Here is a 12,870-nt window from a genome sequence, read left to right on the forward strand (position 1 = left end):
GCAATAAGAACTCAAATATGCCGGGCACCAGTTGCTAATGTCTGTAATCCTAGCTACTCAAGAGGCTGAGATCTGAGGTTCAGGGTTCAAAGCCAGCCCAGGCTGGAAAGTCCGTGAGACTCTTATCTCCAATAAACCACTAGAAAACCGGAAGTGGCACTGTGGCTCAAATGGTAGAGTGCTCGCTTTGAGCTGAATAACCCAGGGACAGTGCCCAGGCCCAGTGATCAAGCCCCACGACCAACAGAAACAAACAAAACATAACAAAAAAACTCAAATACTTGAAATAGGCAAATTACATTCATTAGTATGTATTATATGTGTATCTATATAATCCATTTATAAATATAACCTTTTAAATTGCTATTATCTTGCTATTACAAAGGGTTTGAGACTAAGATCTTATAAGACACAGTTTAACAAGACACATAGAAGAGTTAATAGAGTGCTGGCATCAGCAAAAGCCTGTTTTACTTCAGAGTTGAAGTTTTTACCACATACTCTAAAATCAAACTGATATAAGCCCATCCTTAATATTTAATGACCTTGAGCAAGTTATTTAACCTCTATCAGTCTTCAATCTCAAATTTAAAATGAGGATATTAACAGCCATTTTACAAAATTCTGATTAGGGTTAGGATAAAGTAAATGCTTAAAGCATGACAGATAGTGAATAATAATGGTGATGGCTAATATTGTTAAGTACAAAGCAAAGTTTTAGCTGCACCCACATAACTACCAAATCCTATGTATGGTCTTTTCTAATTGAAATATGCTATAGTGCACCCTGAGAATATTGATAATGCTACAATGATGGGCATCATTTAAAATCCATTAATACTGATTTTCTACCCTTGCCCAATACCACTGGACAAAACAAGCATGCAGAAAAGCATGTGTTGTTTTGTTATATTAGTTATATATATATATATATATATATATATAAGTAATATATCAGTTATATTCTTAGTTATAGCTCAAGTTACATTACTAATTTTAAAATCTCAAGGCTGAAATAAATTCAAAGAGGTTTTGAAAATCACTATTCAAAATATTATGAAAGTAATTAAAATCCTTACTTTTAATATGCATACTTACAGACTGATACATAAAACAATATTTTATTTTAAGCTTTAAGCATAAATTTGCCAGCCTCTTTACTACAACCAGACTACAACAGAGATTAAAATGCAGGAGGAACTTCAGAATCTGCACTAAAGTTTTCAAACCACCATATCTACCCACTGACAGATTCATTTACTTGGATATCTAAGGAATGTGTACAATCCACCATTGAACCTCATATTGTTTTGTGCACAAGGATTTATTTCATGTCTGCATACCTCACTTACTTTTATTATTTATTTATTATTTATTTATTCTGTCACCTAATTCAGAAATTTGGAATGATGTTTAATTACTTTTTTCTCCTCCAACTCTCTGGGCCATTTACTACATACTTGTATCAATTCAAACTCAGCATTGACTTTACTTCATTTTATAAATATATTTTCAATCTTTCTTCCTTCTTTATTGTACTACTACTGCTCTTTTAGTTCAAGCCCCTATTAGCTTTCTTGTGATTCATTTTTAGCCTAACAGCTCATCCGTAACTTTTGCACTCATTTATCCAACTGTAACCTGTATCCAAAGTACAAATAACGTCATATCATCCACCAGCTAAAACCCTGAAATGACACACACACCCCTTATCAGGAAATCTCAATGTTACTTTCAGCAATTTAAAACTTCCAACCCCATGCACTTCCTACTTCTCATACTTTGTGGACAGCCACTCTTGTCTCATGAGTGCCACATACATGCCACACACATTATCATATCACCAGGGTTCACTTAGGAATCACTATGCCATGATTTTTCTAAACATTTACCCACCAGTCTATACAATTACTATCTGTTGAAATATCAACTAATCTGACAGCAATAATAATGACTAAAAAAAACCTCTTTGTCCCTGCACAGAGCCTGCCATTCCTTCATTTTAGGCCTCTCCTCGTCCAGTCCTCTGCTTCTATATCCTTTTCCTCCCCACCTAACTTTTTACTCTTTAAATTTTTTATTTCCACGTAACCTTCCACATTAGATTTATTTTATCATTTTTGCAGAAAGTCCTATTTGATATTTTAACTTATCACACACATTCTTTCTGTTTTATTGAATCTTGTGCACCTTCTTATCTTGATGTTTACTACCTCATCATAAAACAAACACTCTATTCTCTACCAAACTATGTACTTTTACAGAACAAGCCTTGGGGGCATTAATCTTTGTTTTCTAAAAAAACTTAAATCAAATGAATGACTACTAATAGGAGTTCTATCCATGCCTGTTAAAATGAAATAGACAAAGAATTAGGAAGCAGTTTAAACGTAACAGTCTCCTCCATACTCCATTAAATGACATGGTGAATTGATGTCCTTAAAAATAATATTGTTGTTCTGTTGTCTCTCTAAGTCGGTTGATAGTATACCATTATTAACTGTAAAACTTTAATATTTGTATTAATGAGCAGAAGAATTTTGTTAACGCCCTGAAGTTTCTCTATTCACTGGAATGCTCACCTTTCACTTCCATGGAAAGATTTTCACCTTGATTTTTGCTGAACCAATCCATCCTCATTTTCCAAGTTCAGCTAATAAACAATTCCTCAAAGAACTCCCTCCTAACCCTCCATATTTACTGTAAGAGATCACCATTATATTCACAACACAATCTACCTTTTCTTTTTAGAGCTTGGCTAAATAAGATTTGAATGAATATGTATGTATTTTTTCTTTGTTTAAAATTTTATTTTATTGTAAAGATGCTACACAGAGGGGTTATAGTTACATGAGTAAGGTAATGAGTAGATTTCTTGTCAAACATTATTATTCCCTCCTTTATTTTTTCCTACTATCCCTTTCCTCCCCCACCTCATTCCCTCTTCCCCCAACAGAAGTTGTAATGTTCATTTCCAACATAGTGTCTTGTGAGTATAATTGTTGCAATGGGTCATTTTGATTAGCTAGCTTCCAATGTATTTTCATTTCAATATTCTCTATTTAATACCTACTATGATTCATTCATTCAACAAAAATATTTTCAACCTAATATATAATAGATATTATACTAGGAACTGAGATAAATCAGGAACATGATAGGTATTATCTCACTGGTTATAGAAAATTCACATTGCTTTTAGAAAGAGATAGGCTAAAATAAAAGGACTAATAGGAATATAACAATAAGTGATATAAATAAACGTGCAGGAAGTGGTGCTGTGGCTCAAGTGGTAGAGTGCTCGCCTTGAGCTGAAGAGCACAGGGACAGCGCCCAGGCCCAGAGTTCAAGCCCCACAACTGACAAAATAAATAAAAGTGCAATAATGAATTATATGTTCCAGGACACTATCTATGATGGAGTAATTATGGAAGTTTTCTTTAGGAAGAAGTTATTTGACCTAGCCTCTGATAGGTTCACAATAAATATTTAAAGAAAGAAAAGAAAGAGTAAAAGAAAGTAGACTGGGAGAGAGAGAAGTAAAGAAAGATAGCAAAGTGATATGGTTTTTTGTTTTTGTAATGTTCTCCTGGCAAAAGCATTTGTACTTGTCAATTTTTGTCTCAGGGTGAGCAACTGATGCCATTTTGTTTGGCCTTGGTGATTACTGAACAGGAATAATGGGTCAAAGAGCATTTGAGCCTCCCCTCTGTTACATAAAGTTAAGACACTTTACAGATTTAAGTCAGGAGAAGGTGTAGCAAGTCACGAATTTTGGTTACCACTAATCTAATTGAGCATGTATGGAGCAAGGACGGTCAGGTGGAAGATGAGCCAGATAAAGGCAAGCAACAATTGTCACTCTCTGATTCTGCTTTTCAGTGCTTCTGGAAAGTGAGTTTTCAAAATAATAAGAAATCAATATACCAAACCAAAGTTCTCAAATATATCATTACTGTGAAATTTGGCTTCTTTGAGTTGATTATTAAACAGGCTTAGGGTCTTCCTGCAATGATTTGGATATTTGGTCCATCTGAGCTAAGATAGAATGATCTTGCTTCTATAATCAAGACCAAATTTCTTTGTTCTTAATCTTGGACACAAAGAGCCTCTGAGTCTCAAAGTCAAGGAGGTCTTAGAATTGATATTAGTTACCACCAATCTCTAGATCTAGGTCTTATAATAATCCCTATAGCAAGTGAAGAAAATCGGAATTGTTGTTTCTAAGTTGAAATGATGAAAATGGAGAAAAAACTTTATGGGAAAATAATAATTGTACTTCTCTGAAGCCCAATGCATGAGACTCTATTTCCTATTAACCAGTTAAAAAGCTGGAACTGGAAGTAGGACTCAAATGGTAGAGCACCAGCCATGAGTGAAAAGCTGAATGAGAACTTCAAGCCTTGAATTCAAGCTCCAGTACCAGTACAAAAAAAGGAAGGAAGGAAGGGAGGAAGGATGGGAGGAAAAATGGGAGGGAGGATGGAAGGAAGGGAGGGAGGAAGGAATGGAGGAAGGAAGAAAGGAAGGAAGGAAGGTAAGGAAGGAAGGAAGGAAGGAAGGAAGGAAGGAAGGAAGGAAGGAAGGAAGGAAGGAAGGAAGGAAAGAAAGAAAGAAAAAATTAAAGAGAGAGGAGGAGGGAGGAAGAAAGGAAAGAAAGAAAGAAAGAAAGAAAGAAAGAAAGAAAGAAAGAAAGAAAGAAAGAAAGAAAGAAAGAAAGAAAGAAATTGTACTTCTACTTAAATAATTATGAAGACTTGTATACATGATCATAGTATAGTACTAAACTGCCTCTGTAACATCTTTTTGGATTAGTTTATAATCTTGAAAACTTTGCTTTTGAAATAATTTTCAGCAAAATTAAAGTTAAGAGGTTTAAGTGGAGGGAGGTGAAGTCTTCTGCATGTCAGCAAGAAAAGAAGACAAGTAAAAGGGAACACAGGGGAAGAGAAAATGAAAAAGCCTTCAAACTGCAAGGGAATCGCAAAACTGTCAGGTGCACCAGCAATAATACTGTGAAAGTGCAAGTCATTATAATAACTGCATTAGGCTAATAACAGAGCACTCTCCTATTTGGGTAAAATACTTGGATGTTAGATAGTAAATTCTTAGACATAGGAAAACATTTCATTTAATTAGTGGAAGTTTGATTATCTCTGGATGTGTTCCATTAGTGTGCCTTGATTATCTGAGTGTATCCATTATCAGGAGTTTGGCTTCACAAGTCCATTTATTGAGCTCCATCAAGGTAGTTTTAACTCCTTGTGGCTGAGTGTTGCAGATTTGAGCCACAGTGGTTTTCTGATGCCTTTGTGTACATGTTAGTGCCTGGTCCAAGCAGTTCTAGTTGGGGAGCATTTCCCACACATGGGTGTCCTAACCCACTGCTAGCAGGAGGTTGCAAATCAGGCAGAAACGCCTTGCAGAGCACGGTGGGAGCTGCTTGGCATTTTTCTGGCAGCCTCATGCTTATCACCAGCCAGAGCCCAGGCACTCATTAGGCTCTTGATGAAAAGCATCCCAAAGAACATGCCAGCAAATTGTGCCACTGTGCTGTCTGAAATTAAAACTGTTCAGAGCAAGTGGAGCCAAGAGAGCTGTTGAAATGAAAGGTAACACCGTGGGTGTGATCACTGACTCACACAGGCTTTCAGGACCAGGGATGCAGCTTTCTGCTCACTGGGGAGAGTGCAAGGACTTCTTCCCTGTCAGCCAGTTTGACAGAGGGGCTGATATGGGCCAGAAGGTGAGCTTTGTAAATTAAGCTCTGATGTGCTCGGGTAAATGCTAGGAGTTTGAGTTTTGGTTTGTTCTATGGAATGTGACTTTCCTAGATAAAACAGAAGTAAGAAGGGAAAAAAGGTTTGTTTTTGTTGCTGTTTTGTCTTTCTTTCTTTTTCTGGCTCCAAGCACAGAAGGCCAATTTAACTAAAAGAAGGATTTCAAAGCCCTAGAGGGTGGTGGAGTCAGACAGAGTACATCAGGGCAAAGAAAGCTAGTGAGGTAAAGTGTTACTTTAATTCTGATGGGATTTTTTTTCTTTCTGTTGGTGTTACTTCTTCTATCCTGAGGTTAAGATAGCTACCAGAGGTTGAAAGGGAGACATCCACCAAAAGCAGCACAACATTCAAGTCAGGCACAGTGAAATAGTCATTAAAAGTATGCTAGGCCGAGTAATCACCCCCACCCAACACACTTGCCAAAGTTACCCAGGACCTGTTTATTCCTGGAACCTATGAATGTGCTGCCTTGCATGGCAAAGGGGAAATAAGGGTGATAATTATCTGATTTTGAAAAAGAGAGAGATTATCCTGGTTTAACCCACTTGATCACACTACAGTGACAGGACTTTTTAAATAAGAACAAGAAAAGGAGAGGCAGCAGTCGAGGTCACAGTGAAATCAGAGGACTAAGCTAACAGGCTGGCTTTAGGACTGTAGAAAATGGGCTACAAGAAAAAGAATATAGGTGACCTCTAAATGTCAAAAAACTCAAGGAAACTGGGTATCTCCTTGAGCTTCTAGAAAGAAAATGAGTCCTGCTGACACCTTGATGTTTTAGTTCAGACAGAATTATTTTGTACTTACAACTTTCAGAACTGTAAGTAGATAAAGTTACATGCATTGTTTAAAGCAATAAGTTGTCAGTTATTAACAAAAGTACGATAGAAAATTGATAGACTGTATTTAGAAGATCCTTTGAAGATTGAAAAGGATTTTCCTAGACAATTACAATTTTGGGTGTGGAAAAGTAAAAGTACGCAAATGTATTAGATTTATAAGACATATTGTGTTCATATAAATAAACATTGTTTTCTATGATCATGTGCACATAGCTATTGAGCCTTTATGATCCTCTCCTAAGAATGTCCTCCTTTTATCTCACTGTGTGAATGTTTATAGTCCCTTTTAATTTATTTTTCTGTTTTGTTTTTTCTTCTTTTTTGTCAGTGCTTTTTATTTCTGTACTTTTTTCTTGTATGTAAGTTTGTGTTTTTGGAGGAAGGTAAGGGGAAACAGAAAAGGTGGGACAAAGGGTGAACTAATTCAGCAATGATACTTACTAGACACCATGTTGAAAATGAACTATACAACTAATGGGGGACAGGGACTCATGAGGGAAAATGTAGGACAAAATGAGGGAAGAGGTGTTCAAAAAGAAATGTACGCATTGCCTGTAACCCCTCTGCATTCCACCTTTAAAATAAAAATTTACAGCAACAATGTTGTTTTACTTAATATTTACAATCATTCTGTCTCATCATTTCTAATATATTAAATTTTAAACAAAAATCATCCCTCAATATGTATAGCTCCCTATCCTACCTAAAATCTAGGTTACTTACTGTAGAGTTCTATATCAATAGGACTTGAAATATGGGCTGCTCATTAGCATCAACAAGGACCTTGTTAGAAAAGCAACAGTTAGGAAACTTGTATTCTAAGTATTGTATACTCACACCAACACATTTGAGAAGCTCCATGCTCACTCCTCTACCTTTCCAACCAAGTCATTCCCCCTCTCATCCTCATGTGCTGAGGCCCACATACACTAGAGTTTTCTCCTTTCCTGTCATATTTGCTCTTAGGACTTTTACATCATCTGATATCTCTGCCTACTGGCCTATCTTCTTTAGCATTTGCAGTTGGCTGTAGGGATGGAGCTACAAGATAAGGAATATAGGTGGCTAATGTCATGGTGTTTAGGGTTTCTCTGATTATGATCATATAAGAATCCAAACAAACAATGGTAGTGAGAACTGACCTCCATTGGTTCATCAGAACCTATAGTTATGATTTGAGAAAAGGAGATATCTATGATTCCTATTTAGATATCAAGATATCTATATAAATACTAGATAGCTAGAAATACAAATCTAAAAAGAAGAAAACAGCACTTGTTAATAACAATATAATTAACATATAAGATTTTGCTACTAGTTTTTATCAATGACTCACATTTTTGTTTCTTAAAGAATCCACTATTGAGATATTACTTTTGAAAACACTTTCATTGCCAGTTGATATATTTTTCCACCTTATGATTTTACATACACTTGAATTTTTGTTTTTCCTTTTAATTTTTTAACTCTTTGATGTACAAAGAGTTACAAATATGTAAGTCAGGTAAAGAGTACCTGTTTTGTGCAATGTCACCCCTTCCCTCGCTCTTTCCCAGTTTTTTCATCCCATCCCCACCCACAGGTCCTATAGTTCATTTTCAACCTAGACTCCAGTGAGTACCCTGCTGCATTTGTTTCCTCTTTGTCCCACCGTTTCTGTGCCCTTTCTTATCCTCCCAAGGACAGACAAATGAACAAGGAAGACCAAAAGGAAACAAAAGCAGCAACAAAAGAAAAAATCCCTCTTCTTTCCATTTCCTGGAGTTCATTTTGAAAAAAATATTATTTTATGTCATCAGATGTTCATAATTATTGCCCTTTGTGTTCCTCCCTTAACAGCAGGTCTCACTTTGTGGAGATGCCTAGAGTCCTGTATCATGTCTCAGTGCACTTTAGATCTAGCTTCTACATATGAGAGAAACATGCATCATTTGTCTCTGAGCTTAGCTTGTTCCACTTAACATAATTTGTTCTAGATCCATCCATTTCCCTGCAAATGACATAATCTCAATCTTCCTAATGGCTATGTAAAATTCCATTGTGTTTAGGTACCACATTTTCAGAACGGTAGGGCATCTGGGCTGTTTCTGCAACTTAACTATTGTGAATAGTGCAGCAACGAACAAGGATGTGTAAGTTTCTTTACTGAATCTTGGCTTTGTGTTTTGGGTAGATACCCAGGAGTGGTATGACTGCTTTGTAGGGAAGACCTAGGTTTGGGTATTTTGAAGAACCTCCAGACTGCTGACTACATATGAAGTTCTGAAGGGATAACTTGATAACGCAAGCACTATAGACCAGCATATACTCTCAACATTAGATAAGCATATGTTGAATGAATGTGACCTAATGGTCTTTTGTGAGGGACAGGCATTGATGTTTTTTTTAGTTCCTAAATTTGCCATTTATTTTTACAGTGGATACTATTGTATTGGCAGGCCTTTCCTCCTACAGAAATTAGCTTCAGTAGTTTGTATTCAAGGTGGAAGTACAAAATATTATCAACTTATTTCTATCGAAAAATATTTTAAAAATCAGTGGCTTACTCAAAGGAACAATAACAATAACAATAACAAATAACAATGACAATAACATAATTCCTATGACAAATGATACACACAAAATTTTGGCATTGTTATAAAATAGAAGTGTATTTTTAGTCATATAACTTTCTAACATGAGCAATTCTGGCCATGGCTGGCTTTCAGAATTCTGTGCATCTGGTTATTAGGTGAGAGAAGAGAAGCTTACCCTGGTTTGCTGCAGCTCAGATTTGAACATGGCATTGCTTTTGCTTATTTCTTTGATGACAAATATGTCATAGAGTCGCACTTAAATACAAGATGTACAGGGAAATATGAGCCTAGGTGAGCAGCATTACCAACAACAGAAGTCACTGTGAAAGCTGGTACAATGTGACCAATATCTCCCCCATAGAAACCAATGTAACTTATTATACTGCTATATTATACAATTGCCAAAAATTTGTATTGCTTAGTAACAGCAAATTCATCTCTTTCCTGGTTACTACGTGTGCATCTCACCCTTTTAGTCATAGTGTAATTATGTGCTTTCATAGCACTTGATATTTCTTTGTTTAGAAATCCTTACTATTACTTCTTGTAATTGTTCAAGCACATTGTAAGATGTTTAAAAGTGAGATGTAACCGTGTTCATTCCACCAGTGATAGTCTTGTAGGATATCACAAAATGGTCAATTCTTAATAAAGTGTTTTATTATGAATAAATGAAAGAGCTACATTATTAATGCAATACCTCAAGATATTTTCTATGTTATAATCTTCCACAAATCTTTTTTTTTCTATTGGGGGTTTATTGAATGAATGAAGTTAAAATTAATATTTTTGCTCTTTTTGTCTTTTTATGAAGGACATGATGCCATTGTCACACTTCTGAAGCATTATAAGAGACCCCAGGATGAATTACCTTGTAATGAATATTCTCAGCCTGGAGGAGGTACCCCTCACCATTAAGATATACTTTTTAAAGTTTAATTCCTATTTCATTACTAGGCAATATTGTATCTAAAGATAAACCCATATTGCTGTTACTGTCATTTTGGAGAAAGGGAGGCAGATTTAGCCTTATTTTCAGAAAATCTATATCTGGGCAAAGCTGAACATTAAAAAGCTCCTATTTAGACTCTTTACTAAATGAAAGATCTGACATTCCTTCAACTTAGACATTTCCTGGGCTGAATAGGCATGAGGATTATTTAAGACTAGAAAATCCTTGGCAAGTTGATAACAATCATTTTCCATTTCAGTACTGTAATCAATTAAGGCAGGACAGAAAATACACATAGCCAGACACATATTAAATATGCTGGAATCTGCTACACATGGGATTTTAAAACAAATTTTCATGTACTTTCTAGATAAATATTTGTAGTATTGTCTCAGTACCCAGAGAAAGATTAGAAGTATATACTTTAGTTTTCCTTGATTTCATCACTTGCTTCTTTTTATAAGGTTGGGTTTTTAAGTAGAAAAAAAATCATTGCTACTTTTAACTCTGTTATACAATTCCATTTCTAGATGGCTCCTATGTGTCTGTTCCATCCCCTTTGGGAAAGATTAAAAACATGACAAAAGGTATTTCTAAATGGATGATTGTAGTATTTTATTACTAAGGATAATTATTGTGTAACTATGATAAATTTCCTTTTTGTCTTTCTTATTATGAATGCTGGCTACTTTACAATTACAAATAATATTACCAGCAGACTGTCCTTATATTAATCTTATGCTTTTTGTCTTTTTCTTTTATTAAGACATAAAAACTCTAACATTTTGAGGAGTACTAAAGAAAAATAAAATTCCCATAATGCCATTCAGATATTCATATTTATAATAAATTATAAATGAGAAATATTCATATTTCCTTTGGAGGAATTGGGAATAGGTTTGCCATAGAAAAGGTTTTAAAAATTATTTTCCCCCAAATCTCAAGTAATCATTTGGGAACATTTTTTGAATTTATGTTACATGCTGAAATTCACACTGGACTAGCAAAAAATATAATTTCTGTCAAATTTAGATGCAACTATTGGGACTTTGAAGTTTTTATTTTTTTAAGGATTTTGTTGTTGTTGTTTTGAGTATTTCCTCAGGATGATTCTTGTGTTTATTTCCTGTCATTTAGTTGTCATCCCATAGAGGTTCATATCCCATAGACATTTCACTTAGCCTTTATCTTCGTGTAGTATAAACCACACTCCAGCATTGCATGCCATTCAGGCAAGCTGGTTGATGGGCAGAGGGACACAATCTCATAGCCTTGATAACAAAGGCTGAGCAACTGAAACAGAAAACCATGTCAGTTTTAATGCCAAGGGTACAGAGATCATATAATTTTTAATGATGTTAATTAGTCAATCCCAATTTGGAAAAAAATAAATGTTACTAGAGAATGATGTTTTCTGTAAAGTAGACATATGCAAGTGAGTATATGCATCCATGTGTGCTTAACTCAGTATTTAATATGACAATTCCTGTTTTCAGAGAAGGCAGATGTTCTCCTTCTGAGGGCTGGACTGCCTTCACATTTCCATCTTCAGCTGTCAGAAATTGAGTTCCATGAGATTATTGGCTCAGGTAACCTATGAAAATGTAAGTCTGCTTTAGTTTAATGAACTCAAGACAATTGGGCTTACTTATTTTCCTTAAACAACTTTAGGTTCTTTTGGGAAAGTATATAAAGGACGCTGCAGAAATAAAATAGTGGCTATAAAACGGTAAGTAGACAACAAAAAGTTTAGAATCCACATAGAGCTGTGGATTCTAGAACTGTGTAGAAAAACATCTGTATGGTCAGCCCACTGTTTGGATCCAGCTGTTGATGAAAATTTCCTCTTGCCATTATTTCTAGTTATCGAGCCAACACCTACTGTTCCAAGTCGGATGTGGATATGTTTTGCCGAGAGGTGTCCATTCTCTGCCAGCTCAATCATCCCTGTGTAATTCAGTTTGTGGGCGCCTGCTTGAACGATCCCAGCCAGTTTGCCATTGTCACTCAGTACATATCTGGAGGCTCGCTGTTCTCGCTTCTTCACGAGCAGAAGAGGTATGGGTTCTTGTTGTGGTTTATTCTCGGACTTCTGACATGTCTGTGGCACTCAGATTAAATGAATCTTCATCTTCTAAAGAATCTTAAGTCTAAGCAAGCATGGAACTTTAAGTATGGAAAAATAATTGATGCTTGATTATTATATTTCAAATAATTGGATAATTTCTTAATGAGATGGAAGAATATGTAACAACCTTCAAAAGAATTAAATCTCAAAGAACTAAAGTTGACAAATGAAGCTCAAATAAGACTCAATTTGCCATAGCAATGAAGTAGATAAAGGTGAGGTCACAAATAATTATCAAGCACCACAGTTTCTATGAAAGGAAGTCTTAAAAAAGAATAACCTTAGACAAGCCTCATTTGTATTAGTTTCTCACACATATATAATATAATTAAATGTTAAATGGTTTCATTCAATAATTAAGTTCTACATTAGTGCAAAGAATTTCAGTATATTACAAATAAATTAGAAAATCAAGTTCAATATGTTTAAATACTTATGTATCTATGTTGAGTTATAATTAAGCATTCATTCTGTGATGTCCAAAGCTACTTTTTCAAGATTGGTTGGCTTTTTAGCTTCATATACAATTAATAAAGCACAAAATTAAATTACACAGAATAATAACATAAACCACTTAATTTCTTTTAAGTGA

At 35.1% G+C, this 12,870-nt stretch overlaps 1 protein-coding gene across 5 annotated transcripts in view; it reads left to right on the forward strand.

The window, feature by feature from the left end:
- Nucleotides 1–12,870, forward strand: part of Tnni3k (TNNI3 interacting kinase) — a 281,405-nt gene that overhangs the window by 103,868 nt on the left and 164,667 nt on the right. For all 5 annotated transcript variants that reach the window (XM_070007290.1, XM_070007288.1, XM_070007293.1 and 2 more), the window contains 5 exons: nucleotides 10,013–10,099; nucleotides 10,681–10,737; nucleotides 11,647–11,739; nucleotides 11,822–11,879; nucleotides 12,014–12,208. In XM_070007290.1, the coding sequence (XP_069863391.1) occupies nucleotides 10,013–10,099; nucleotides 10,681–10,737; nucleotides 11,647–11,739; nucleotides 11,822–11,879; nucleotides 12,014–12,208 (490 nt within the window). The remainder of the gene's footprint in view (nucleotides 1–10,012; nucleotides 10,100–10,680; nucleotides 10,738–11,646; nucleotides 11,740–11,821; nucleotides 11,880–12,013; nucleotides 12,209–12,870) is intronic.

The sequence above is a fragment of the Dipodomys merriami genome, unplaced genomic scaffold (assembly GCF_024711535.1).
Source record: "Dipodomys merriami isolate MVZ:Mamm:240054 unplaced genomic scaffold, mDipMer1.0.p SCAF_7, whole genome shotgun sequence".
Taxonomy (NCBI): Eukaryota; Metazoa; Chordata; class Mammalia; order Rodentia; family Heteromyidae; genus Dipodomys; species Dipodomys merriami.